A 25,167-nucleotide genomic window follows, 5' to 3' on the forward strand; every position below is an offset into this window, starting at 1 on the left:
TGGCAGATGACTTCAGCCACTGGCACTCCAACTACAACAAACAGCTCCATCTGGACACAATTTTGGCTGGCAATCTCAACAGTTGTGAGACAACTGTGGAGAACATTCCTATGGCCAGAAAGCACTGTCCTGTGAATCTCTCGTATATCAAATGGGAAAGACAGTAGGTTATCCACTAAAACACTGCTAGTGATTTATTTCTTAATAGCCACCTCATTATTATTTATTTCTGAATACAAAGAAGAAGAAATTGCAAAGTTTTAAAATTCTCCCTATTTACAAAGAACTTTCAGACTTTGGAAGAGTAGAACATTAAATCAGTATTAACTTCCTGAATTTCTAAAATCCTATACTACCATAACACATGAACCCATTAGTTACTTTAATCTTGCAGCTGGATAGGCCATCAAAGACCTCTGAAGCTGTATTTCTCTGGTTTCAAAGGAATGCTGGGGTAGAAAAAAAGTCAGTGTGAGCCTATCTTGTAGTGCTGGAATCAAGGAAATACCTTGAAACATTCTATCCACAGCACCTTCCCCTTCAGGGGAAGTTAACTTTTGTATTCTCTACTACTCACAACTTCAACAGTGTAAGAATCAATGTTTAATTATAATTTTGTTATAACATAGCCTTTTGCCTTTCATTTAGCAGATTTTCACTGAGTAACAGGTCACAAGTAAGTGACCTTTTTTCAAATGACTCTCTGGACAGGGGAGCCTCTATCAATGGGTGCAAGTATTTTTACATGGAAAGAGTTTGAGGATGAGCTGAAACACAAGTCACAAATTAAGTAATATGGCTGAGAAATAATAACAGATTTTAAAAATAAAAGCACACCTCTAGCTAACAGCATATACTACAAGACACAGAGAAATAAAATTTGGAGGAGGACAGTGAGGTGTTAGTTGCTCTTCTGTATGAAGCTGCCCTTTCAGCAGCACTGTACAACCCTCTGGCTATTTGCAAAACTCTCAGCAGTAACTTCAGCAAGGTTTTGCAATAGCAAGAGCAAAAGATTGCCTAGGGGCTACAAACTGTACCTGGAAAGGGCACTCCTGTTCAGAAAGGACATGGTGAACAAAACATTCCGAGACTAGAAACCTAAAATAATCTAAAACATTAAAGAAAAGAAAAATTGGATGATATTCATCCAACCAATGTTCGCTAAACTACTAAAAATATCTTTTAATTAAAGTATCTATTACTTCTTCTATGATGGCTCTGTATGCTTACTCTTACACAGAATTAATTTTCGTGGATTTTATAGACGTGGACGTTGCAGTCAAGGAGTTGCAGATTTGTATTAAGTGCCAATTGCTGTGCCATCCACTGTTCTTCCTGAAACAGCTGGAGCCCTTGAGCTGAACATCACTGATTGCCAATGTAACTTAACCTCATAAGGACAGTTCACATACACAATGTTGAAAAACACATCAGATAAGCAATGTGAGGTAAGTGAAAAAGAGAGTGGAAAAGCTCCAGTTGCAACAAGAAAATCAAACTACTGAATTATCACTAACTTTAGCTTTGTATACCTTGAGGTCCCAGTTTTGCCTGAGCTGGAGTGGAGGTTGAGCTAAGAAGGGGGTCAGATGAAGGATCCAGGAAACTGGTGGTCAAATTTGTTTTACATGAAAGTGGAAGTGATTCTTCAGGTAAATTATCTAGGCTCATCTTGGTCTGTCTGCTGGTATCTAGTAGGTCTTTCCCAAAGAAAGCTTCCTGTAAAGAAATAAAAAATGATTCAACGTAGAAAGAACACTGTGTCTATTGAAACAGTTGGGTAAATTATAAGGTTAAAATTAAAAGCCAATGATTACTAGAAGGACAAAACCACAGCCTCAGTCTCACATGCCTTCCAGTATGGCAGCATCTCTTCCAAGCTATAAGGAATGGCTACAACTCCCCTGAGGTAGCTACATTAGTAATGTTTTATGATTAAATTCACACCTTAAATTGTATAGAAAACTCTTCTTAGCCTTCTTATGCATATCAGGCACAGACAGTGTACCAGTACAGAGCTATTATACACCACAATGTGTTCAGTATTTAAAATACTTCTCACATAGAAAGAACAGCTGAAGGAGGAGAACACTACTGGGCAAGTTGCTCAAGGCCACACAAGAAGTTAATGAAAAACATGCCAGTACATTTTGGTCCAAATTCGAGAACAACCATACACTGCATTCCAGTTAGTGCAAAATCATTCTCATGTCTAACTGCAGTAACAAAACACCTGAAGATGTTTAACTTGCATTAGAAGCTTTTAAAATGTTATATAACAGCAATCACTCCCCTAAGCCTGACTACTCAGTAATTTGACAACAACCTATCAAATTTTCAAGTCAATTTTTATTCATTATATAACAACTTTTTCTGTTTTCATGTAGTCTTTAAAATCTTGATTTAGAATACAGTTCTAAAAATAAGGCTAAAGGTAGATTTTTTTCAACACCAGTTACTCTAATACTGAAAAAAATACCTAATATATATTCTATGGTTTACAGGAGTAAAATGTGCATTAAAATTATTTATTCTTATTCATCCAGAAGAAATGCTGTTTAAGCATTTTCTTTCCAACTCACTTCCCTACTGATGAAATGTATATAAATCAACAAAACTGTAGGAAAACAAGTTTCCCCTATCCAATAATGTTCTATAATCCTCAAAAAGAAAAATTAGTAAGTTGAGGAAATGGCATGATCAGGCTAAGTATCCTACAGAGTTGAATGTGGAAAAGTCAGGGGTCAGTTCAGAGAGCAAAGAAAGGCTTCTTTCCTCCCAACTCTTCTCTCAGGACAAGTTGAGATCTAACTACATTGAGCACTAACACCAGAAAACTGGAGATTTAAGATAAGATACATCTTCCTGTACAAAATCAGGAACATTTTTGACAGAAAATCCATTTCATTGGAATGATCAATTCAGAATAAGGAAAGAAACATTAATGGCCCAAATGAACTATGAAACAACACACATCAAGATCAGGTTTTTCAATGGATCCACACAAGAAATATACCAGCAGCTTTACCTGCAAGTAGGCAGGAAAGGTTTCTTCAAGTTTATTTTTCTTTTTTCTGTAACGCTTTTTTATTTTCTCAGTACTTTCAGAAGTTGGGGCAGACTCCTCAACAGGAGTGTCTGGCAGCTGTTCTGTCCAACCTAGAAAAGAACATTCAGGCACAAATGAATAAAATGTTCTCAGTATCTTGCTCCAAAGGTGCAGTGCAGCACACCTAATGTGTCTGGCTACCTCTCTGGCTGTGTGGGTTTTGGAACATCCCTTGAGATGTATTCTAAAGGTGAGTTTTATTCAGTCTGAACTAGCCCCTGACCATCTGGGCAATGGGAGACACCATATGTGCTATCAGTCACATCACTACCTTGCTGTACCTCCAGGTACAGGCACACCTTTAACTTTTGTATCTGTAAGCCACCTAAAAAATTGGTAATTTGAAAGAAATTACAGGTGTCATTCAACCAGATATCTGAAAGACAATTCCACTGAAGAAATATCTCCAAAATCATCAATGTTGAGTTATGCATTAATCACCTTTGATTTCATACACCATTTTTTCTCAAATTAAAAGTAAAAAACTTGTTTTTTTAAAAATCTGAGAAAGGACTATTGTATAAATAATGAACAGGCTAGAAAAAGAAATCTATAAAGAAGCCCTTCAAGAAAAATTACACATTTATTCAGCTGTCATATTTCAAAGTGGCACTGCTTTTTCTAATAAATACAAAAGCACACAGTGCTCATCAATCATTCAGTATTTTATTTCAACAGAGAGAGAAAACATTGCAGGTAAAAGCAGAACTTTATAAGTCCTGCTACTTCTGCCTTGCCAAAGTGAATTACATGAAGTTAAGGACCCTGAGAAGTTATTTAAAAACTGTATTATCATGGTAATAAAATCAGCTCTGCTTTGTACTGTAGTGACCTCCTGTACAATATTCAGAGGACAGTGAGTGGAATGAGGTTCCCCAACACTGTGACCCAGAGGTCTCACTGCCTGAGAGGGACCTTGTGCAGAGCAAAGGAGAAGACATGACAAGGTGCCAAAACTCCTGCTAAGGCTCATGTGTACTGACCACTGAGAAACAGCCTCTCAGCAAGCTGTGATGACTTAAAACATGAAATGATTTTCTGATTTATATTTCTTTCAACAAGAAATTGTGCCTGAGCAGACAAAAAGAAACTCCCACTTTGAACTGAAAAATACTTGTTTAAGAATATGCTTTTTAACAATATGCATTGTACTCTTACCCAGAATGGGGAATTAACTTTTGGGCCAAATTTTTTTTTTTTTTACTTAATGGAGCAGATCCCTATAGAAATGAAAAAATGTAACATGAAATTTTCAGCACTACCTGAAACAAGGCAGTGTGCTACACTGAATCAATATTTACAAAGCTGAAGAACACAGCTGTACCACTAATATTAAAGAGAAAGCAAGCTCTATATCTAAACTAGGGACTTAGCTAGACTATCAGGTTGCACTGATAAAAAAAAACATTTGTTGGCTCAATAAATAAAGTAGTTCCACAAATGCAGGCAAGGACAATATTTAAATATTAGTTTCTAACAATACTGCCTGGATGCTGCAGTAAAGATCCAATCACCACCATGTTGTAGAAACAGACAGCAAAAGACTGACCTGGCTCTACAAAGGGTAAAAACACAACACCTAAACAGACAGGAGAGAACGACAGGAAAAATCAAAGGCCAAAGTCTTCTAACTGAGGTGGTATCAGCCAACCTTTAGAAGCAGCTGCTTCCTCCTCCTCCTCCTGACTTTACAGGAAACAGGCTCTGAATGAAACATATTCCACATCTCACCTGAATGAGACTTCAGGATTTTCTAGATTAGTGTGAACAACTCCAGATGGATGAAATAATTTAGTCTAATCACACATAGCAAGAAAGGGGAAAAGGCCCATAAATAAAATCTGACTTCTGGTTAGGTGCCCAATCTACCGAGTACTGCAGTGTCAGAGTCATTACAATGGCTCTGGTAAGAGAAGAGACACCAAGCAAAGTTGGATACTTCAGCTTGGAAAAGACAACACTGAGGGGGAAATATCACACACATCTAGAAAATATTTCTGTATTACAAATTAATATGGAATGATTTTATAGGTATCATCTTTCATAATGTAAAGCACAAGGGTAGCTTATGAAACTCTCAGATATCTGGTTTAAAATAAGAAGGAATTATTGATTCATGCAACAATAGTATAGAATTAAACTCTTTGATACAGGATTTTCCAGAGCATAAACAGATACATAAAGATATCAGACACACTTGTGGAATATGGAACACTGGTGTGCATTAAAACTGATGGTCCAGGAGACATCTCTGAATCAGAACTACATCTGGAAGAAGGTGTATCAGAAAAAGGACTGCTCTAAATCTACCTTATAATTAATGCTCACTGTTTATCTCCTACAATAGGAGACTGTTTCAGTTTCTCTGTAAATCTTGGGCTCTGCTGAAAATACAAGTATGTAGGAATGTGTATTTTCAGCTGGAGTAATAAAGCCATCATGACAAATCTGTGTTGATGAGTTGGGTTACTTCTATTGCAATAAGCACGAACAAAAATATTAAAACAAGTTTCTGCACTTACCTTCATCTCTGCCAGGCAACTGCTCAGAAACAGATCCAGAAGAATCTTTCCTGGAGAGAGACCTTTTAGTCTTCCCCTGCCCTGTACGACTTCTCTGACGTACCATAAATCCACCAATACCTTAACAAGGAAGCAAAAATTCAATGTATTCATAAAAACTTTGTTTCAGAGGAGGAGTGAGAGCCAAGATTACTCTGCAGGGGACTGCTGCATCTAGAGGTCTAAGAAGGAATCTGTAATACTTTAGGAGTTTTCATTCAGAGTTTGACAAAACATTCCTGAATTTTGATGTCTCCATGGGTATTTGCGTAATGATCAAAAAGGATCAGAACTTCAAGTCTGTAAAACATGCCCAAGAAGTTCAAATCACCAAACCCAGCAACTTTCACATGTTGGTTTTCCCCTCCCTTGGCAAGCTGATGAATGGCTGGAATTAGTTGCCAATCTATCAGATGAAACCTATTAAAGAACCTCAAAGGGCCATAAAAAAACCCCCTACAAATAGCTCTGGAAGTCCCACCACTCTAAATGATGGTACCAGGGAAGGATATAGTACAAAATAAAAAGGTAATTAATCAACATCATCCTGCCTGAACCTCCAGAATCCTTCCCTAGAGATGGACTGCAGTGCCCCTGACCCTTTGCAGTCAGTGTGTATGTCTGTACATGCATCAGATACACATTTGTTTCATTTTTCAGGGAAATTGCTGGCTGCGGAAAACTAATAGATAATTAATAGATGCATTCTGCCTGGATACAGATCAAGTGTTTTTGCACCCAGGACACATAGTTAATCCACAGTCAAGATTAATTGAGAGTCAACAGCACCAAGAAATGAAAAAAATTAATTCATTCAATAACTGAATTCATTAAAATTCACTGTCAGAAATAATCTGCAAATATTTAGTAAATTGTTCTTATCAAGTACTTAAGAAAATAACTGCAAAAAGTTTTCTGAAGTTCAGATACTGCCAGATGTATATACATGCACACACACACAAAATCTGCCCTCCACCAATTCTGTAACTACAGCAGAATTTCCTACCAAGTCAAGAATCAATACAAGGTATAGCTTTGAACTACTACCAATAACTGCCAGTGTACTAAGAGCAGGTGAACTGCTGAGCAGCAAACTTAGGAAATGTGTTTTGGTCAGAGGACGAAAACTATTTTAAAGAGAACAGGGAGAAAAATCTACAATCAACAATATGCAGCAGAATCCTTCAGAATTCCGTATTGTTTTCTAATATTTTTTTTTTTGCAATTATGTAGAAAAAAAACAACAATGGGCACACAATCATCTAAGTTGCTTTATCCTACCGGGTCTATATGGTTTTCGTTTCCTTTTTTTAATCCCATCAGCTCCTTCAGCCACTTTGGTATCATCATCCACAGCTTCCCGTTCTGGGCTGGAATCTGATTTTCCATCACAATCCATAAGATCACCTTCTGCAGAAAAGAGGCAATGGTAACTTTAACTGGAAAAAGGAAAGAAGATTTTTTTTTCCTGAAATTTCTACATCTGATTTCTGAGAAACTGATAGAGAACGACAGATTTTTCAAAAGGGTGATGATAATCATAATCTCTGGATGCTTTTGGGAAAGCCTATCTATACACAAGGAACCAGCACATACACATATTTCCTATGAGACAATGCTTAGACAAAACTTGAGAATAAATGCTATAGGTACTATATATGAACCTGAGAAACTTTTTGGTGCCTCCAATAGCCTGTGCTGTCACATTTTCTAAGTGTTTGAGCAATCTCTAGCCATACATCAAGGAATATGGATCCAATTTACCATGCAAGAAACACTTCTTTTGTTCACAGTCTTCCTCAGTTTTGTTTGGTAGGGCTTTTTTTATTGAGAAGACAGCAGAGAAAAACTGCATCCTGTACTTGGAAGGTAATGTTTAATGACTCTTAGTTTAGAGGGTTCATGACTTGAAGCTGTGTGACTGACTGAAAGCAGACTTATGTATGGACAGGAATTCGACTTTATTGAAGAGAAAATTCAGCCCAAAGGAATTACTGAGCCTTGAAGATGAAGACTGTAATTCAGAGTTAAGAGTTTATATTCTGTGGGAAAGAAGGCTAGAAAGATGTAAAGTATGATGACATTAAAAAGCCTTTGGTGTTGAAGAGAGAGGGAGCTAATTCTTTCTGATATCCCCAAAATGACCTTACATCTTCATTTTATTGTAAAGCTTTTGAAATGTTAAATATATTCTCACCCCTGAAAAGATATTGGAGTTCTGATTTCCTGCTTTGGATTTAGGTGTATAATTCTACATGGTCTAAAACCTCATGCAGTTGTAAGAAATACTGTCATAAGAGACATTGCTGGACCCTTTCATACAATTACTGTACCCAGCTCTGGGGTCCCCAGCACAGGAAGGACATTGACCCGTTGCAGCGAGTCCAAAGGAGGCCACCAAATTGATTAGAGGGATGGAGCACCTGTCCTATGAGGAAAGGTTGAGAGAACTGGGTTTGTTGAGCCTGGAAAAAAGAAGGCTTTGGGGTGACTTAATTGTGGCCTTCCAGTACCTGAAGAAAGTCTGCAAGAAAGACAGAGAGGGACTTTTTACAAGGGCATGTAGTGACAGGACAAAGATTCAATGAAAGAGAGTAGGTTTAGATTAGATATTAGGAAAAGTATCTTTACTGTGGGGATGGTGAGCCACTGGAACAGGTTGCCCCGAGAAGCTGTGGATGCCTCATCCCTGGAAGTGTTTAAGGCCAGGTAGGATGGAGGTCTGAGCAACCTGGTGTAGTGAAAGGTGTCCCTGTCCACAGCTGGGGAGTTTGAACTAGAAGATCTTTAAGGTCCCTTCCAACTCAGGCCAATCTATGATTCTACCATGGTAGAACCACAGCCCTTGCTCTTCCACAGGCTGTGTTACGGACCAGATTTCCCATCGATAGACTTTACTGAGTTGTACCAACAAAGTTGGTGGTTTGGCAAAGGCCACCAAGCTGAAGCTCCCAAAGCAAGCTGAACTTTCAAGTGGACTTTAAAATGTAGAACACCTGATGACATGCTGAACCTGACAAAACCCTAAAGATGAGATGGTATCAAAATGATCACGAGCTCAGTTTTCTCAGATACAGCTTCGTTTTTCCACCTGAAACTTCAGAGCTGAAGTAAGGTTATTCCTGCTTGCCTGGAATTACTACACTGTGTTGCTCCAATCAAAGCCATGGAGCCATGGCACAACTCTATTCGTCCTGATGCTCATACGAAAAATCAAGACATACAGAAAACAGGCAATGATCCACTCTACAGAGTAGAGCTCTACACAGGTTGAGCTTCCAGGAAATCCAACCTATCTATCATGTACTTGCTGTGCTGTTACCATCACATATATGAATGCTTTAAGTCTCAAAAAGGCAATGAAAGGTGATCAGAATGATTAAAGCCTCTGGAAGCTCTGACTCTCTCTTTCATACCCTTCTATCACATCTATGTATCTTGTTATCTCCTTGAAAAGGGTACCTAGAGAAGCAGATAATTAAGTCAAATAAAGTCACTTAGAAAACAGGCACATATTTGTAAAATTAATGATTAACATCTGGAAAGGAACAACAAGGGAAGTGCCTAGTTCTCACAAAATTAAAAGCTTTTTTTGCTTTCAACAACCCATGGAGTACATGAAAGTATGAGATGAAATTTCAGAGGCAGTGTAATGCTAGGATAATGTACCAAACCCTGTGAATGCTGAATGAAAGGAACCCAAGTAATCAACTGTTTTAAAGGTTATAAAAATGCTGAAAGAAATGAAAGGAACCCGAGTAATCAACTGTTTTAAAGGTTATAAACAAATAGAGGAAAGCTATTATAAACAAATACACTTCTCGTCAACAGCAGAGGATAGAGATGTACTAATCAAACAGCAGGAACAATATTTTTATCAAGTTAACACTGAAACTTCAGTGATGGTTAAACTACCCAGTTATCTCAAGTACACTCTGTAGAAATGAAAGGAACCCGAGTAATCAACTGTTTTAAAGGTTATAAACAAATAGAGGAAAGCTATTATAAACAAATACACTTCTCGTCAACAGCAGAGGATAGAGATGTACTAATCAAACAGCAGGAACAATATTTTTATCAAGTTAACACTGAAACTTCAGTGATGGTTAAACTACCCAGTTATCTCAAGTACACTCTGTAGCTAAGAAAAGCTTCTTATGACATTTAATCTGATTAACAATGAGGCAATGTTGCATAAACAGAAAGCACTTTAGATTGCAGTGAGATGGGTGCCTATGTGCCTCTCCTAACAGACACCTGCATCACTAATGCAAGGACTTTCACACCTGCCATTGAAGGCCACACATTAACACCTATTCTACCAACACACTTCTCAGGATGCACAGCCAGACCATGGCAAAGAGGACAGGATAATGGTATTGCACCATGCTGGCTGCTGTTTCTAGTGTTGAAGAGCAGGGATTTGAAGAGTGGGGCTGGCTGCTCTTAGATACTTTTCCCACCCTCATCTCCCACCCTCGGTGTCCTCCGGGGCTGGGGCTGCTGTAGTTGCTCAGCTGTGAGGGAAGCAAATGAGATAAGTACTGGTGGCCCTGTTACACATGGATCTTTGTTCCATGTCTAGCCTTGTGGTGGAAGGAGCTCTCCCAAGGGCTTCCACCATTGACTGAAATGTAGTCCCCATACACAGGGATGTAATTGGGTTAGGCAAGTGTTAGCCCAGATCACTGACTCTCAGGTCAGCTCACCTTATTTCTTTCAGAAAAAGAAATACTCTCAGCTTTTTGCTCCACTTTTCCTTTTGGTTTTAATAAGAGCTTTACAGTGATCTGGATGTTGCTTTGCTGAGCCAACATTACCAAGCAGTGTTTGCACTAAATTTGAGAGCCTCAAAATACACTTGTACTCAGTGAGTGTACAACGTTTCCTACAGGTAAACCAAGGATTTCACAAAAAGTCATCTCATATTTCCAGTGCTGGCAGATTTGGAAAGGTGAGTTTCCTATGGGATGGATGATCCATAAGCAGAACAACAAGGAAAATCCCGGAAAGGGACAACAATGAGCCATGACATTGTTCAAGCAGTTTCTACAAAACATTCTGTACAGAACACAGGAGCATCAGTATAATAAAACCTCCCAGGGATATTTGCAATACACACAGGTACTGCAACACTCCAAGCTACAAGACATGCCAAAAGTAGACTGCTACCTCTACTGTCATCCATCTCCCCATCTCTTGAGTGTTCTGACTGGGCATCTGGGGGTGTCTGAAGCACAGCCACACTGTTCTGATTTATAATCTTCAGTTTAAGCTTTGGTTTCGTCCGTTTTCTTCTTGGTACTGTAACAGTTAGGCTCTGTAACTGAGACATGCCGGATTCTGTCAAGCAGACTCCATCCTGGGTATATGTCTTCGGTGGGTCTATAAAAGTTGAATGAATCATAACAGCAATATAAAACTCTTTCATTTACAAGTCTTAGATTTTTAGGAACAGCACTTACAAGAGTTAATCATCCACATGTATGGAGCTGATTTGTGAGTGAAGAAACTGGTATAAATAAAACGGAGATATCTGACACTTTCTTACACATTACAGTTAGAGCTTTATGACTGAGAGTCTGATGTCAAATCCATCAACAACCCATTACATTGCTATGAAACAACTTACATCAAGGACTCACTAGAAAGAACAATTTGATTATGGAAACTGGTGCCTTGCAGGGTATTTCTGTATTGTTGGCACCCACAGAAAACTGTGCAATTCTTACTTTGGGTACCTGTGGCTCATCAGCCAAGGACCCCATCCAGCCCTCAGCCTTCACCTTCACCTTATTGATGACCTTAAACCTCCCAGAACTCCTGATAACTCAGGCAAATTATCAGCCATATTTTACAGGCAGACAAAAACCAAGTTACATGAAGTGAGTTGTTCAAGATCAAACTGGAAATCATGGGTAGAACCCAAGTCTCCCAAGATCTGCAAGGCTGCTTCCTCCTCAAGCTGTTAAATGAGAATTAAGTCTATCAATAAGCTCTAGTATTCCTTAATTTGCCACGCAGGAAGGCACTGTCACCTGTGCTGGGGCTCTGCAAGTGGAGGTTTGGGAACTTTCAGGGAATTACCAAATAATGAAGAGGCTGCAATGATGCTTCAGCTCTTTGGAGCCAATTAAATACTGGTTTGATAACACAAGTTTTGAAAGCATACAAATATCATAACATTTGTTCCCTTTAACCAAAAATATTCTCTTATGTAACATCTCACAACACAGCTGGTTCTGAACACAATTCTTCCCAGTTGACTGTTTTCTTCCACTGAACTTAAAAACTGTGAGCTTGAAAAATATTCTTTTTCAGACTGAAGATTTGAGGGGAGAACCTTCTTCCAGAACTACATTTGTGAGGTATCAGACGGAAAAAATTCTCATGTGATGGAGGCTCTCCTAACATGATGGAAGCTGGTAGATGCCACTGACTTGTGGCTGGGTTTGTCCAGATTATAAACTCCTAGCACAAACCAGACAAATACAGTAAAGTTGTGTCCTCCTACAGCTCGAGCCTGTAAACATTTGTGTACATGCTTGACTCAACCACACTGTGTTATCACCACTGATATTAAGGCAAGCAACTAAGTCTGCAGGATCAAAGCATAACTTAAAGCAATTATTATAGTGCAGGTATGGCAGGCAAAAGAGAAGAAAGAAGAGAAAATGAGAATAAAAATGGAAAGCATGCTGTGGTAACTGAGGGATAGTTAATGCTCTGTGTTATAAAACCATAGAAAAAGGAATCTTTGTCTCATGTAAAAATATACCCTTCAAATTCGCTAAATGATCAAATATTAAGCATTTACATTCTTTACCTAGTTCTTTTGATTTTGAAATAATCTGAGCTCCAACTGATGAATCACAACAGTCCAAAGAAGGCACTGAAAAATATAAGGAAAATCATTTCAACTTTTAAAAATGGTGACTTGCTTTAAACTGAAACTATCAATTTTCCTTCAAACAGTTCCCTTAAACTCCCTAATTTACACTGTTGGCAGTGTTTACTTGCACCTTTAAAATAAAGTGCTTTCCAGTGTCACAGAGGATGTGACTACAAAACAAGTCTGATACAAACTTAAGTTCTCCAACTTCCTAGAGCCAAGAATGGCATTGGAATGGCACTGAACTCAATGGTAAATGATTTCCCTCTACTGGACCAAGGGCAAATGAATGCACTGGATCTATTGGATTGCAAAGCAATCCCTACACTAGCCATGACATTCAGGTTTTTCTGCCCTCAGCATGAAAAATGGGAGGGCTTTGTGAACTGGGTATTGACCAGTATTTCCCCAAGGAGGGGCTGGCACACTCAGAGAGCTTTGCACACAAGATTCGAGCTGTGTCTGTGCTGCCAGGTCTCTTACACAGCACACAGGAGACAGCTGACATGTGTGAGAACAGATGATACAAGACTTGTTGAAGTTAGATAGGGTAATTCTTATTCAAGATAAGAATATCGATAAATGGAACAGCAGAAACTCAATCTAAAAGCTACAGCTTGTGTGCTATGGGGAAGCACACTGGGACAGTGTGACTGGGAAAAAAAATGATCGAAATGTCCTACAACACAAAGCTACTGTTGCTGTGGGTAGAAATGCTCTTCCAATCTGCTTTAACTACAATAACTGCAATCATGCTTCACTACCCTGGGATGTGCAGACTAAGCTTTTAATATTAGTAGTGACTTCACAGAGGTTATGTAGACAGAGTAAGTAAAGTGAAAATTAGGAGCTTCTATCTTGCAAACGTTGAGAACTACAATCAGAAAACCTGCTAGTTTGGCACAGTTAGCATTACCACATAGGCAAGTTTATCCACACTTTTTTCTCTTTTTTTTTTCCCTAGAAATCTAATTAATGCTGAATTTCAGATTCAGATAACATCTGCCCTATTTACTTTGTGTCTGCCACACAAAATGAGACCAGTGAGGCAGAGCACCCATGGGAGGTTCAGTGTGCCATGTCACACCACTGCACGTGTGCTGCCAAACACCTCACACACAACATGGGAAGAGCACAAAAGCTTCCAAGTAACACTTAAAATGAACATGAAAACTACAGGATGCTTTCTAAGCATAAAAGCAAATTTAAATGGAAGTCTGTCTTCAAAAACGACAGTTCTTTAAAAGTGTTACGTAAGGTGTAACTAATGTGTAGGATATAACCTACAGAAACCCAATATTCCATGTGAGTAAGGAACAAAAGGAGCCTATGAGAATTACTGAAAAACTGATACACAAGAGTGGAAGGAAAAGACATGGAAGAAAATAAATTGAAAATGACATTTTGAAAGAGACAAAGAGCTGAAGGAAAACAAAAAATATGGGACAAGCTGCAGGATGGAAGATACTCAAAAGCACTGAATTGAAACAACAGAAAAAAAGGCAGATTGTAAGAACTACTCAAAGTGGAATAGGACATCATCTGTTCATTTAATTGGTTAAAAATTACAAGATATTTTAAGACAGAGATAGCAATTATTGAATTGGAATTCAAGGTAAACAAAAAATTCAGAAAGATAGTTGTGAATGGGAATTTGAAACCCTTATTTAAAAGTCAAACAACAGAAAGCTCTTCTGATCCAGGTCAGACTGTGAACAATTTTAGCTCTGGAGACTGAATAGAGTTGAAATGCTCAAATAAACAAGCTGATAGTGACAGAGGTGAGGCCTTCAGAGACCCACTCACAAAAACTGCACAAGCAAACACTGTTTGAAGACTGTATCAAACAGACTCCCAGAAAAGGAGCTAATTAGACTGCAGATTAAGGATTAAAACCAATAAAAAGGAAACCAGAAAAACACAGTACTGTTAGAGAAAGACTGCTCAAAGGAAAAAAAAACTAAAAATTGAGCAAAGAAGTGCTTTCTGAGGCACTTAGCTGAGTTTAACCAAAATCGTTATGCTTATTTGCAAAAGGGTTTAAATATGCTGAATATTGTAGAGCATTTAGTAGCTACAGATGCAAACAAAGAATTGAACAGAATACAATATGATGAGAAGAACCATAGTATCAAAGAGAAAGGGGCTGCCATTTGTAACAGGAAAGAACAATTCTAGGAAGAAATGAAAGCATAAGGGACAGAGCAAAATGGTTGATGTAGAAGTAAAGCACTACAGAGCACTCATTACTGTGTGAATGACACAGGGGTGTTTTGGTACACACAGTAACACAAGAACATTAGAGCTGACATAATAAATCTGCCAAATGATAAAAAAATATAAAATCAAAAGTTAATTTTAAAACATACAGTATCGTGTTGGTTTTGTATTTGGAAAGTACAAAAAGTTTCAGAATGAAGAAAAATTTAGCTCAGTTTAATTAAAATGGTACAACAGAGGCTCCCAGCCACAACATTTATCACTGGCAGGATCAAGCATCCCTGGATTAGTAAGTGATATCAATGCCTCAGTGCCTCCTTGGCCATGCTTACTTGAGCCTCTGGAGGAATACAGACACACAGGCAGCTACAGAATCTGTTACCAGATCAGCTGTAACTGGGTACAGAAACCCAAGCAGAGCTGGTACCTTTGCCTCCTGTGGAGGAACAAAAACAGGAGGAAGAAGCTGGAGTATGGATGGAGAGAGAATGGGAGTGAGAAGGGATGAAATTGGAGATGGGGCATATGATATACAAGGGCACATGACAGAAAGGCAGAATGGATGAGTAGATGGTTGAGAATTGCTTGTCCAGGAGTGAATGTGGATGAGAGGGGGCACACACCTCTCCTGAACATGCAGGAATTACAACACAGAGGAAAAGCTGCTCCTACTCAGAGCAGCTGCTAGAGCCTAGTCAGGAGAATTTGAAAAAATTTTCTACAGGGCACAGCAATACAATGCTGGGGGACATATGTTATAACTTGAGGCTGTACTAAAAGGAACCTGATGAAACACTGAGCAGAGATGACTATTTCAAAATAACCTAGTAATGAAGGTTTCTGGTATATTCTTTTGGAGCAAATATTGCCACATTCAAGAATAAAAGAACTTTATCTTTTATTTCTGTTTCCTGAAGAAGATGACTTTGTAAGATTATCAGGTATGAGGAGATAGGGAAGAGCTCTTACAAATTCAAAAGTTTCCATTTTCTGAAGAAATAAAAATGGAAGTTTGTTCTCAACACATACACACTAGAAGCATATACTCTTTACCAATAGCAAACCTGCAATGTATTTGGTAATTTACTAGGTTAAGAGGCTCTTCCTTCTTCTAGAAAGAAAGTGGTTAAAAAGTCTGTAAAAATACTTGCAACACACCCATGATACATCAAATGCAAAGGGCAAGAACCATCCCAGTAAGAATCCCATAATATGGTACATTTTAAGCAGCTTTCTACTGTTAACTAACATCTGCTTTTCCAAGTTTATCAAATGCTAATTCTTCTCACTTTGAAACAAAAAGTTCTAGATAATTTTCAAAGGGGTTTTAGAAGAATTAATGAGAGACCAAAACATTTCCTATAAAAGTACATGCAGGTATTTCCATGAACATGCATCAAAGGACACATTCAGACATGCAACTGTGCAAAAGTACATGTGTTACAGAGGTTTTGTATATACTGAGTCAAAACAGGAAAGAATAAGCAGACAAACTTGTCTTATAAAAAAAGGTGGAAAAAAAAAAAAACCTGCAAAGAAAGCTTGGGAACTCCCTAAGAGGTCTTGCCAGACTGGTTCCTATCCCTTGTAACACAAACCTAAGAAACACAACTTCATGGAGCTGTGCAAGAAGGACTAACTCAGGGGCCAGTTTATGCCTAGAAATGAAGCATCTCTGATACCATTTGTGAAGTTGCTCCATCTCACATATCACGGGCTTCAATTATCTCTAAAAGGTAGCTCTGCCAGCTCCAAAGCAAAAAGAAGAAGGAGTATTTCTTCCTCGTATCTTTTTGCTTTAAGTACCCAATGCTTGTTATAAAAATAAACTAAGGAAGTTTTTGGTTTTCCACTTACAAAACCTTTCTTTCATGAATTTGTGACAGCACGTCTCAGCAATGCAGTGGCTTGCAGAAATACAGAAGCATTAGTTCTTCTTCTATTAGGGGTAAAAGTGGGTTACTTGGAAATGTTCCAGCACCACATGTCGTTTAGCAGGGAGTATATAAACCTCCTAGGTCAGGTCAGTAAGCCCCAATTACTGCTGTGAAGAGGACAGGCCAGTGTACAGGGACATCAGATGCTCTATTGAACTCTTCTTGGCAGACCTCTTGAACACATGCCTCATGGTGTCTTCAATCTTGATTGTGAAAGTCAGTCTTACCAACATCTTCTTGGTGGAGATGAACATTTCTTGAAACATTTGCTTAATTCTTGTACCTTCCTCCTGCTATTCTCACATGATACCCCAATAAAGGGTTAATATGAACACTTTAATGTGCTTATGCTAAAAACGGGAATAGGTGTCAACGTTAAAGCAGCAGACTGAAGCAGAGACTCCCATGAGCTGACTGCAGAGAAAACAGACCTGGGATATCACCCTTGCAGCAAGACCATAAATCATGTTATAGGCCAATTTAACTGCTGACAGGCCACTCACAGGAACATTAACCAGCACCAGCCCACAGAACCAGATGCTGTAAATGTGCCTAAACTGCAGTAACCTCAGCTCCTGAAGTACCACTGCTATGAACTGCAAGACAGACTAACAAGGCAGTCAATATCCATGTCTGGAGAAGAGTAAAGTTCATCAGAAGGAACTATACATTTTAACTAATAAGAAAATGACAACTCCAGAGCAAAAAAGTAAGGCCAATTCTTTCAAAGACTGCTGCTAGGGAGGGAAGCACTGGGTTTGGAATACTGGGAGGGCTGAGGGAAAGGCATTAAGAAAACATGAGGGAGAAGGGGGAAAATGCTTAAACAGACTGTTATTACAGCTCCTGCTGCCTCAGTCTCAAAGCATCAAAATACAGACAACTTTTTCTGCTTGTGTGAGTTGATTTTCAGATTCTCCTACAGTTCTATGCAGAACTGGTCTTTCTTCCTTCCACTTACAAAGTGAGATGCCTTTTACCCTTTCGATACCAAATGCTTTTAGTTGTTTATCCATGTCTTCCATAACTCTACCCAGAATCCCCTGTTAGGTTTTCTCTGGCCTTGCAGCCAACCCTAGATAGTGTGAAAGAGCTGAGGACACTTCCATAAGGACCATAAAACAAACACGAAAAATCTTATTTCGACCACGAGCCAAATCTCCATCAGAGAAAATCACCGTAACACATTCCCAAACCTATTTATTTCAGTGTGCAATCCTGCTGTTGGTTTCAATCGTCTTCTTACCGTTTGTTGGTGGTATGTATGGCCTACAAATGGTACAGTCAAAACCCATATCAGCTATGTTTTCCACTTCCTCCTCTGTGTTTAAGTTCTGACAGATTGCATGCATCCATCTAGAAATTAAGTGGGGGAAAAAATACAATTTAAAGGAAATATGTGGTGTTTTAGGAGACCCAAATACCAGTCTACGGTCCAAGCAAATGTGAAATAGTTGTTTAATTTTGAGGTTTTTTAGGGAGAAACCATAGAATCAGGCTTGCCATATACAGAATTCCCTACAGTGGTGTGTGTTACAGACTGTATATGGAAGAGCAGATCACCTATTTCCCTTCACAGGAAGGAAACCTCTATAAAACAATGTCCTGGACCAAACATGTTTTACTATTATAATTTTCTCCCTATATTTGCAATAATTGTAATTACTTACTTTATACAACGCAATCAGGATTTAGTCTCACAACAATATTCCTGTGAGGTAAATTAGCTTTATTTTTATGGGGCAGGGGGGAAGAGGCACAGAGTGATTAATTAATTTGCCCAATGTCAGGTAAGTCTGTGGTACAACTAGGAATGAACTACTAAGAGACTTCAGAGGCTCAATCCAATGCTCTTTACCACAAGACCATTCCCTTCATCTTTACACTTTTATATGAGGGGAAAAAAATTAAACCAAGCCTTAAACAGGAAAAAACCTGTAAAATATTAGAAATTCTTACCGATCACATTGCCTACACTGAATTATAAGCTCTTCATCCCTGTACGAGCGATAGCAGATTGGGCAGGCAGACAAACTTGCACAGGGAGCACACTGTGTGTAATTATTTTGCCATTCACATCTTAAACCTGGAGAAGTTGCTCCACAGTGTCTGCACCAAACACACCTGCAGAACAGACAAAATGATCTATCACTTTCAGTTCACAGGAGGATTACTTTGTGGCTTTAAAACCCTTCTACTTAACGTTCCATTAAGTTTTAACTTAATTTAACAACATGTTTGACAACAAATGTTTAACAACATTTTTTATACTTTTTTAAGAAAGTTCCTAATTGACAATTCCCTTTAATCAGCAAAAACAGGCAGATGGGTTCTTGTAACAGCTCAAAAGGTGAGAGGAGTTCCTGCTTCCAGTTGCCACTCTTGTGGAGATATGGAGATTTAAGCATGTGAGAGGTCTAGTCTGTTTGCATTTCACCCAAGTAAAACAAATGGTTTTCAGAGAGTTTTATTTTGAGAACAATTTGGTGATGCACCTGCTCATTTTTCCAACCGAATGCTGGAAAAAACATTCCAGTGAATGTAAACTGGAATTTTTTTTGGCTAAGAGTTTCAAAATAAAAAAAATTTTCCACCTCTACTTATGTGGGTTTTAGCATGAAGACACAGTACTTAGAGGAGGTAACATTTTCCCTAATAAATTGCTAATTGAATGAAACAATTCAAAACTCTTTTGTTTGCTTTGTTTAATACACCTGACTTAAGATACAATGAAAACCTCATTACAGTTCAAGTGACATTGCAAATAAAAAGTGACAAAGAGAAAGAAGAGAGGCCAGCAGTCAGCATTGCTGAGCCCAGACCCAAACACACCATTTGCACTTCCAGCCTCCCTTTGGGACAGTCTGCAGGGGTGGATCCAAGCAGTACGTGTGGTAGCTGATGTCGCAGTCATCACACAGAAGCAATCTCCCTGGATCTGTGGCCTTCCCACAGGCTTCACACACTGTGCACTCCAGGCACCTCCAACCTTTGCTAAGCACCACTTTAGTAATCTGCAAATGGCAAGGTGAAAATGATTTGAAAACTGCTCTGTGAAGTGTGATTGATGTATGAATGAAGGTCTGGCCAGTGGATGCTGTTCCGCACACGACATCCACATCACAAGGAGGTGTTTATCAATTAGACTTTCTGAAGCTTCAGTAAACAGGAATGGATTGAACAGAAAGAAAATGTCATCCTTCCTCCCCTTGGGGAAAACAGGTGCAATGTTTCCCTTCTTCAGACTCCTGGGACTTCACCTGACTGCCATGACTTTTCAAATATGGAGAGTGGCTTGGCAACTACATCAGACAATTCCCTCAGGATCTAGGATGCATCTCATCAGGTCCCAGAGACTTATCTATGTTCAGGTTCCTCAAGTGGTCACAAACCTGACCTTTTCATGTCATGATGTGACCATGATAACCAGTGCTGGGGTAAGTCACCTGAAGCAAACAACTAACCCATTGTAGTTCATAGATGATGTAACAGTAGTATACAAAGTCAAATTATAATTGCACAAAATACACGTATGGCATTTTGTGAAGTATGGACAAAGTAAAGTTTTGAGACATGTTAAAAAACCTCCATTTTTACATCTTGTACTTATATCATAACCAATGAAGAATGTATAGTGTGTATATTGCAGTAAATAGCTTATTTTGTGCTTGCTAGGTCATTTCATACCATTCAAATTTAATTTTCACACATTCTCTCGTAGACTAATGAATGTAAAATGTATTAATTAACCACTCCAACTGCTGTCAATTCTGACAGCCAACAGGCAAATTGAATCAACTAAACCTTATGCCCCTTAGTAAATGAAGATGCAGTACAAATTTTTCCTTTGTTTTTCATTCTGCTTGTATTTAGGTTTTAAGCTTATATCTCAAACTGTTATTTTAACCAACTGCTGGATAATCAGTGCTATTTATGGCTGCAAAATTACAAAAAGGTTAATTTCTCTTGAGGCAATGCATACTATAAAATGACATTTAATTAAAGTCTTTCACAAGTCGCATACAAATAACGGTCACATTAGCTGATGAATATCTAACAAGCTAATGACTCCCCTAATTACCACAAAAACCAAAGGCAGCATAGTGCTATTAAAGTACAATGTGAAAACAGTGTAATCAAGTAATTTTTTTATGGAACAAAAGCACTTACCTTAATACTGACACAGTATGGATGGTAACACTGACCACACTGAGAACAGGCAAGCAATCTGCCCTCAGCACCTTGGCCAAAGCTCCCACAAACTACACACATATCCTGAAATGAGAGAGAAGAGCAAACTTTCAACACATGCCAGACACTACATTCTGAAAACATCTAACTGTAAAATCCAACTAGCTTGCCGTATAATTTAATTCCTAACAAGGACATTTGTTCACTTTTTTCTAATTAAAAGCAGAGAAACCAAATGAAAATACAGTAACTATTATCCTAACCTGATGGAGAGTGAACTTGTCACTGTTAGAGAAGAGGACAACTGTATTATGCATCGAGTTTTCTTCCTCATCTTTGTTAGATGAAATATCCATAGTTGTGACCTATTAAGAAAATCACAAAACATCACTACTGAGTACATCACATTTTCTAAGACATGAGACAAGATGAAACATTCTCTAAATACGTTAGAGAAAATAAGACTTGCAAATATTTAATCATAGATTATGAACTTTCATTAAATGCTACCTCCATCAGAAATTATTATACTCATTTCTATATTTTCACACTGGTATAAGCATCACCAATATTTCAGTTTTACAGACACAGTCTCTTCCTCTCCTTTGTGCACCTTTACATATTACCCCATTGCACTTTAAAATGGAAATGGAAGGAAAGAGATAGCCTAAGAAAAAAAATCACCAATCAGAAATTGTCATACTGTGTCCAGTCTGCTCTGCTCCCTGCACATAAACACTGAAGTTCTTATCAAAAAGTTAATTGCAGTGACATACTTTTGAGTATTAATTCAAAGAGCAATTGCAGAAATGTAGTTTGTCCCATATTGCCTAAAATGTGGTTTAGCTAATGTTCCAAGTATGTTTGAGGAATAAGCAGAAGTTCTAGAGTTACCTGCTGTAAGCAGTTTCTTTATGAAGCTTATCTATCTTGACCATAAAAACTTGCACTCAACTTGAAACAGCTGTTTTGATATCAATCCATAAGCTCTTACTGTAGACAGTCATTTTCTTTTTCATCAAGAGATTGTTACTCTGACCTACCCTTTATTAATTCAGTGAATACATTATATAATAGCTCCTCAGGACAAGAAACAAGAAAAAACCCACTTCAACTGTGTTCTGACTTTCATGCAAATCTTGCCATGCAGAGTTTGCTATCCATGAATTGAAATTAATAGGCCCAACTATTAACTCTCTGAACCAGTAAGCTAAGGGCACACAGAATTAGGTAAGAACAAATACATCATAGAGAAATACAACTTTATCAACTATTCCAATTTTATAAATGTGGATTATTTTAAATAAAGTATAAGGCTTACACAGATAGTTTTGTTCAAATAATAATCTAAATATTTTACAAATCCAAACATCACTCTAGAGACATGTAAATGTCCTTAGGATAGCTACAGGAATCCTTCTGATACACCGTGGCTGAAACTCAGCACTTACTGCGAAACAGCTCTAAAGGGAATATACTGTTCATTTGTTTTAATTACCAAATAGTTGAGAGCACTTCACCTCTAACTAACTAGTCAACCAAAAATCACCTGAAACGCCTCTGTGCCTGCAGGGAGAGCATTTTCCTTGCTTGTTTTTCCACAGGTTCCCCAAAGTTCTCTCAAAAGGGCAGAATTTGAAGGACTGAAGCCCTGCAATGTTGATGTTTATTGAACACCAGCTGTGACCCACCTGGGGTTACTCTGTACCCACCTTCTGCCCCATTCCCAAACTGTGTGGCTGTCCACTGGTCACAATCCCATGCTGAGTAAGAAGCATTTTGTGCAAATTGGCCTGAAAATGTTCCCATTTCAAACATTTATCTGGCAAGAGGCTGGGCTCTTGGTATTGCTAACTTCCTCTATCACAGGGCAGCCACATCTCTGCTCTCCAACTCTGGAGCTGCTTCTACCTGATGACTCAAAGGATCAAATTTCTCCAAGAAATTGTGGAGAGTGATGACCATTTTGTATTTATAGCAAGTTACCTAAGTCACTAATCTCTCCTCTTCAGTTACAAAACTTTTAAAGTTTGATCTGTAAACCCCAGCTCCTCTTGAAGTAGATCTGTGCTTTGTAACATCAAAATAATTATATGAGTGCCTCCAGCCTGAGTAGAATTTATCCTGTATGTTTAAAATTACACAATTGCTTATGAATCTTGACCATCCAAAGCTTTAGAAGGGAACAGAAATAGAGATGTTTATTCCTTTCTTAGATCATAAATACCAGAGTATTCCAAGATATTATTATACAGGCAGCAAAAAGTAGCATAATGCTGTGTAAACTCAGGTAGATTACATATAAGAACACCAAAAAAAAGTAGATCTAAAGAGTGTTCGAGGAATTACCTCATAAAGACATAAAAATGAGTAAGTCCTCTGAGGATTCACCTCAAAATCTGCAGGGCTGGTTGGTAATCAGAATTTTAAAGGAATGTGCAAAGAAGACAAGTCCACATAAGGAGAAAAACCCATGAACTGTTTTGCAGTGCAGATTTCCAAGTTTTTCATATCAAGATCTCTCTACGTATGAGGAGCAGACCAGGACCTTGTAAGATCTGAGAGTTTTTAAAACACTTCAAGTATTAAATATCTTAACCATCAACTGCAGTGAGCAATCACTTGCTTAGAATCACTTCAGTGCTGTATGGGAGACAGCAAATGTAATGACTATTTTCTCAAAAGTTTCTGTATACCAGCCTAGAGAATTATCTGACATCTGATCGCGACAGAGAACTCACAGCCACATTGATAGAAGATTTTGTTAAAAAGACAAGGAACTTGAATTTTGATAAATCACGACCTATCACAGCTCTCTGAAGGAGTCAACAAGCCTGAGGACAGGGAAAGATGATTGATGCAACTTACTTCGTTACCAAATTCTTTTGGCAAAGTCCTTCAACGATGCTACTTAAAAAGTTAAACTGACAGAATTAGGGGAATGGTCCCTGTACTGACACAAGACACAAAAAGTAGAATAAATTATCAGTTTTCTATGTGGGAGAATAGCACTAGTGGAAATCTGACAGGGCATGTCTGCTAACAGGCAGTGGTGCTCAATATACTCGTGTGCAGGCTGAAAAATCAAGTGAGAAGCAATGTGACAAAGCTTGCTAACTGGATTAGGATATTCAGAGTAATACAATCCAAATGACAACTGTGAAGAACTCCACAAGAATGTCAGAAAGCTGAGTGCCGGGCTATAAAATGGCAGATATAAATCCACAAAGTAAAGAAATGGGCATGACAAAACAATGGATAAGGACAACCAAGAATATGGAATAGCTTCCATACTAGGATCACTCATATTCTCCAGACTAGCAAGTCAAGAGTGGAAGGAAAAGGAGAAGAAATCATGGAGATCTCTAGCAACCAAGTGGCATGGAGGGAGGAGGTGAATAGCAAACAGCTCTCCACTGCCTTTTCTCTAAGAGCACTAAGGAGCAGTCAAGTAATCCAGCAGGCAGCAACTTAAACCAACAGGCCAATGAGCTGTAGAACTGAACACGGTTAACATGGTTTCCAAAAGTTTTTTAAAATGACTGGGTAGATTTGTGAAAGAACACTCCAACACAGGCTGCCCAAGACAAAGATACCATCTCCTGCTCAGCAAGTCACCACCACACAGAATGTGGAAATGTCTCCTTCTCTAGGCCTCTTCTGTGCCTGCCCTCCTATCCCAGCACAGTTTTGGTCCCTTGGGTAGAATAACCTCTGCTCTGATTTGCTAGTGCAGCTGTTATACAGAAGCCTTGCTCTCCCTTCTCTGTTGTTCCAATGAGTGTCTCCTTTACCCAGTGTGGTTTCCACACAAGGAAATGAAGGGAGTACTCCAAGACTCCCAACAGTTGTGCCTCTAAGTGGCAAGAGCAGCAAATATATTGCTTCAAGTCCATTAAGCTGTAGTGTTCTAGTTCTTCATCACAAACAGCAACAGCAGGATCCACCAAACACCCATTTCTTCAGTGCTCACTGGTTTTATACAGTATTTGAATACAAAAATTATAGCTGAATAAAATGATGTTACATTAACAGACTCCAATATTACTTTCAAATAAAAATGTTCTTACCCCTGGAATGACTACAGTGCCAACTCCATTCTTCAGTTTTGATCTACCTCTGCCACCTCTTCCTGAAAGACCTGCACCACGTGGTCTCCTCTTCCCTGGGAATCCTGATCCACGGCCCTATTCAATACGAGATAACAATGTAAATACAACCTGAAGGTTTTTTGTTACATGGGATTCAAACTTG

At 38.5% G+C, this 25,167-nt stretch overlaps 1 protein-coding gene across 1 annotated transcript in view; it reads right to left on the reverse strand.

Moving 5' to 3' along the window:
* The window catches only part of KMT2C (lysine (K)-specific methyltransferase 2C), a gene marked incomplete at its 3' end in the record, with an annotated part of 120,148 nt that overhangs the window by 41,014 nt on the left and 53,967 nt on the right, over nucleotides 1-25,167 (reverse strand). The window contains exons 13-24 of the mRNA XM_009074371.1: nucleotides 24,984-25,100; nucleotides 21,177-21,278; nucleotides 20,893-20,997; nucleotides 19,555-19,736; nucleotides 18,682-18,846; nucleotides 17,969-18,078; nucleotides 12,500-12,565; nucleotides 10,846-11,058; nucleotides 6,955-7,083; nucleotides 5,635-5,754; nucleotides 3,032-3,162; nucleotides 1,536-1,722 (exon numbers count right to left, since the gene is read on the reverse strand). Coding sequence (XP_009072619.1) covers nucleotides 1,536-1,722; nucleotides 3,032-3,162; nucleotides 5,635-5,754; nucleotides 6,955-7,083; nucleotides 10,846-11,058; nucleotides 12,500-12,565; nucleotides 17,969-18,078; nucleotides 18,682-18,846; nucleotides 19,555-19,736; nucleotides 20,893-20,997; nucleotides 21,177-21,278; nucleotides 24,984-25,100 — 1,627 coding nt within the window. The remainder of the gene's footprint in view (nucleotides 1-1,535; nucleotides 1,723-3,031; nucleotides 3,163-5,634; nucleotides 5,755-6,954; nucleotides 7,084-10,845; nucleotides 11,059-12,499; nucleotides 12,566-17,968; nucleotides 18,079-18,681; nucleotides 18,847-19,554; nucleotides 19,737-20,892; nucleotides 20,998-21,176; nucleotides 21,279-24,983; nucleotides 25,101-25,167) is intronic.

The sequence above is a fragment of the Acanthisitta chloris genome, unplaced genomic scaffold, assembly GCF_000695815.1.
Source record: "Acanthisitta chloris isolate BGI_N310 unplaced genomic scaffold, ASM69581v1 scaffold7445, whole genome shotgun sequence".
NCBI lineage: Eukaryota > Metazoa > Chordata > Aves > Passeriformes > Acanthisittidae > Acanthisitta > Acanthisitta chloris.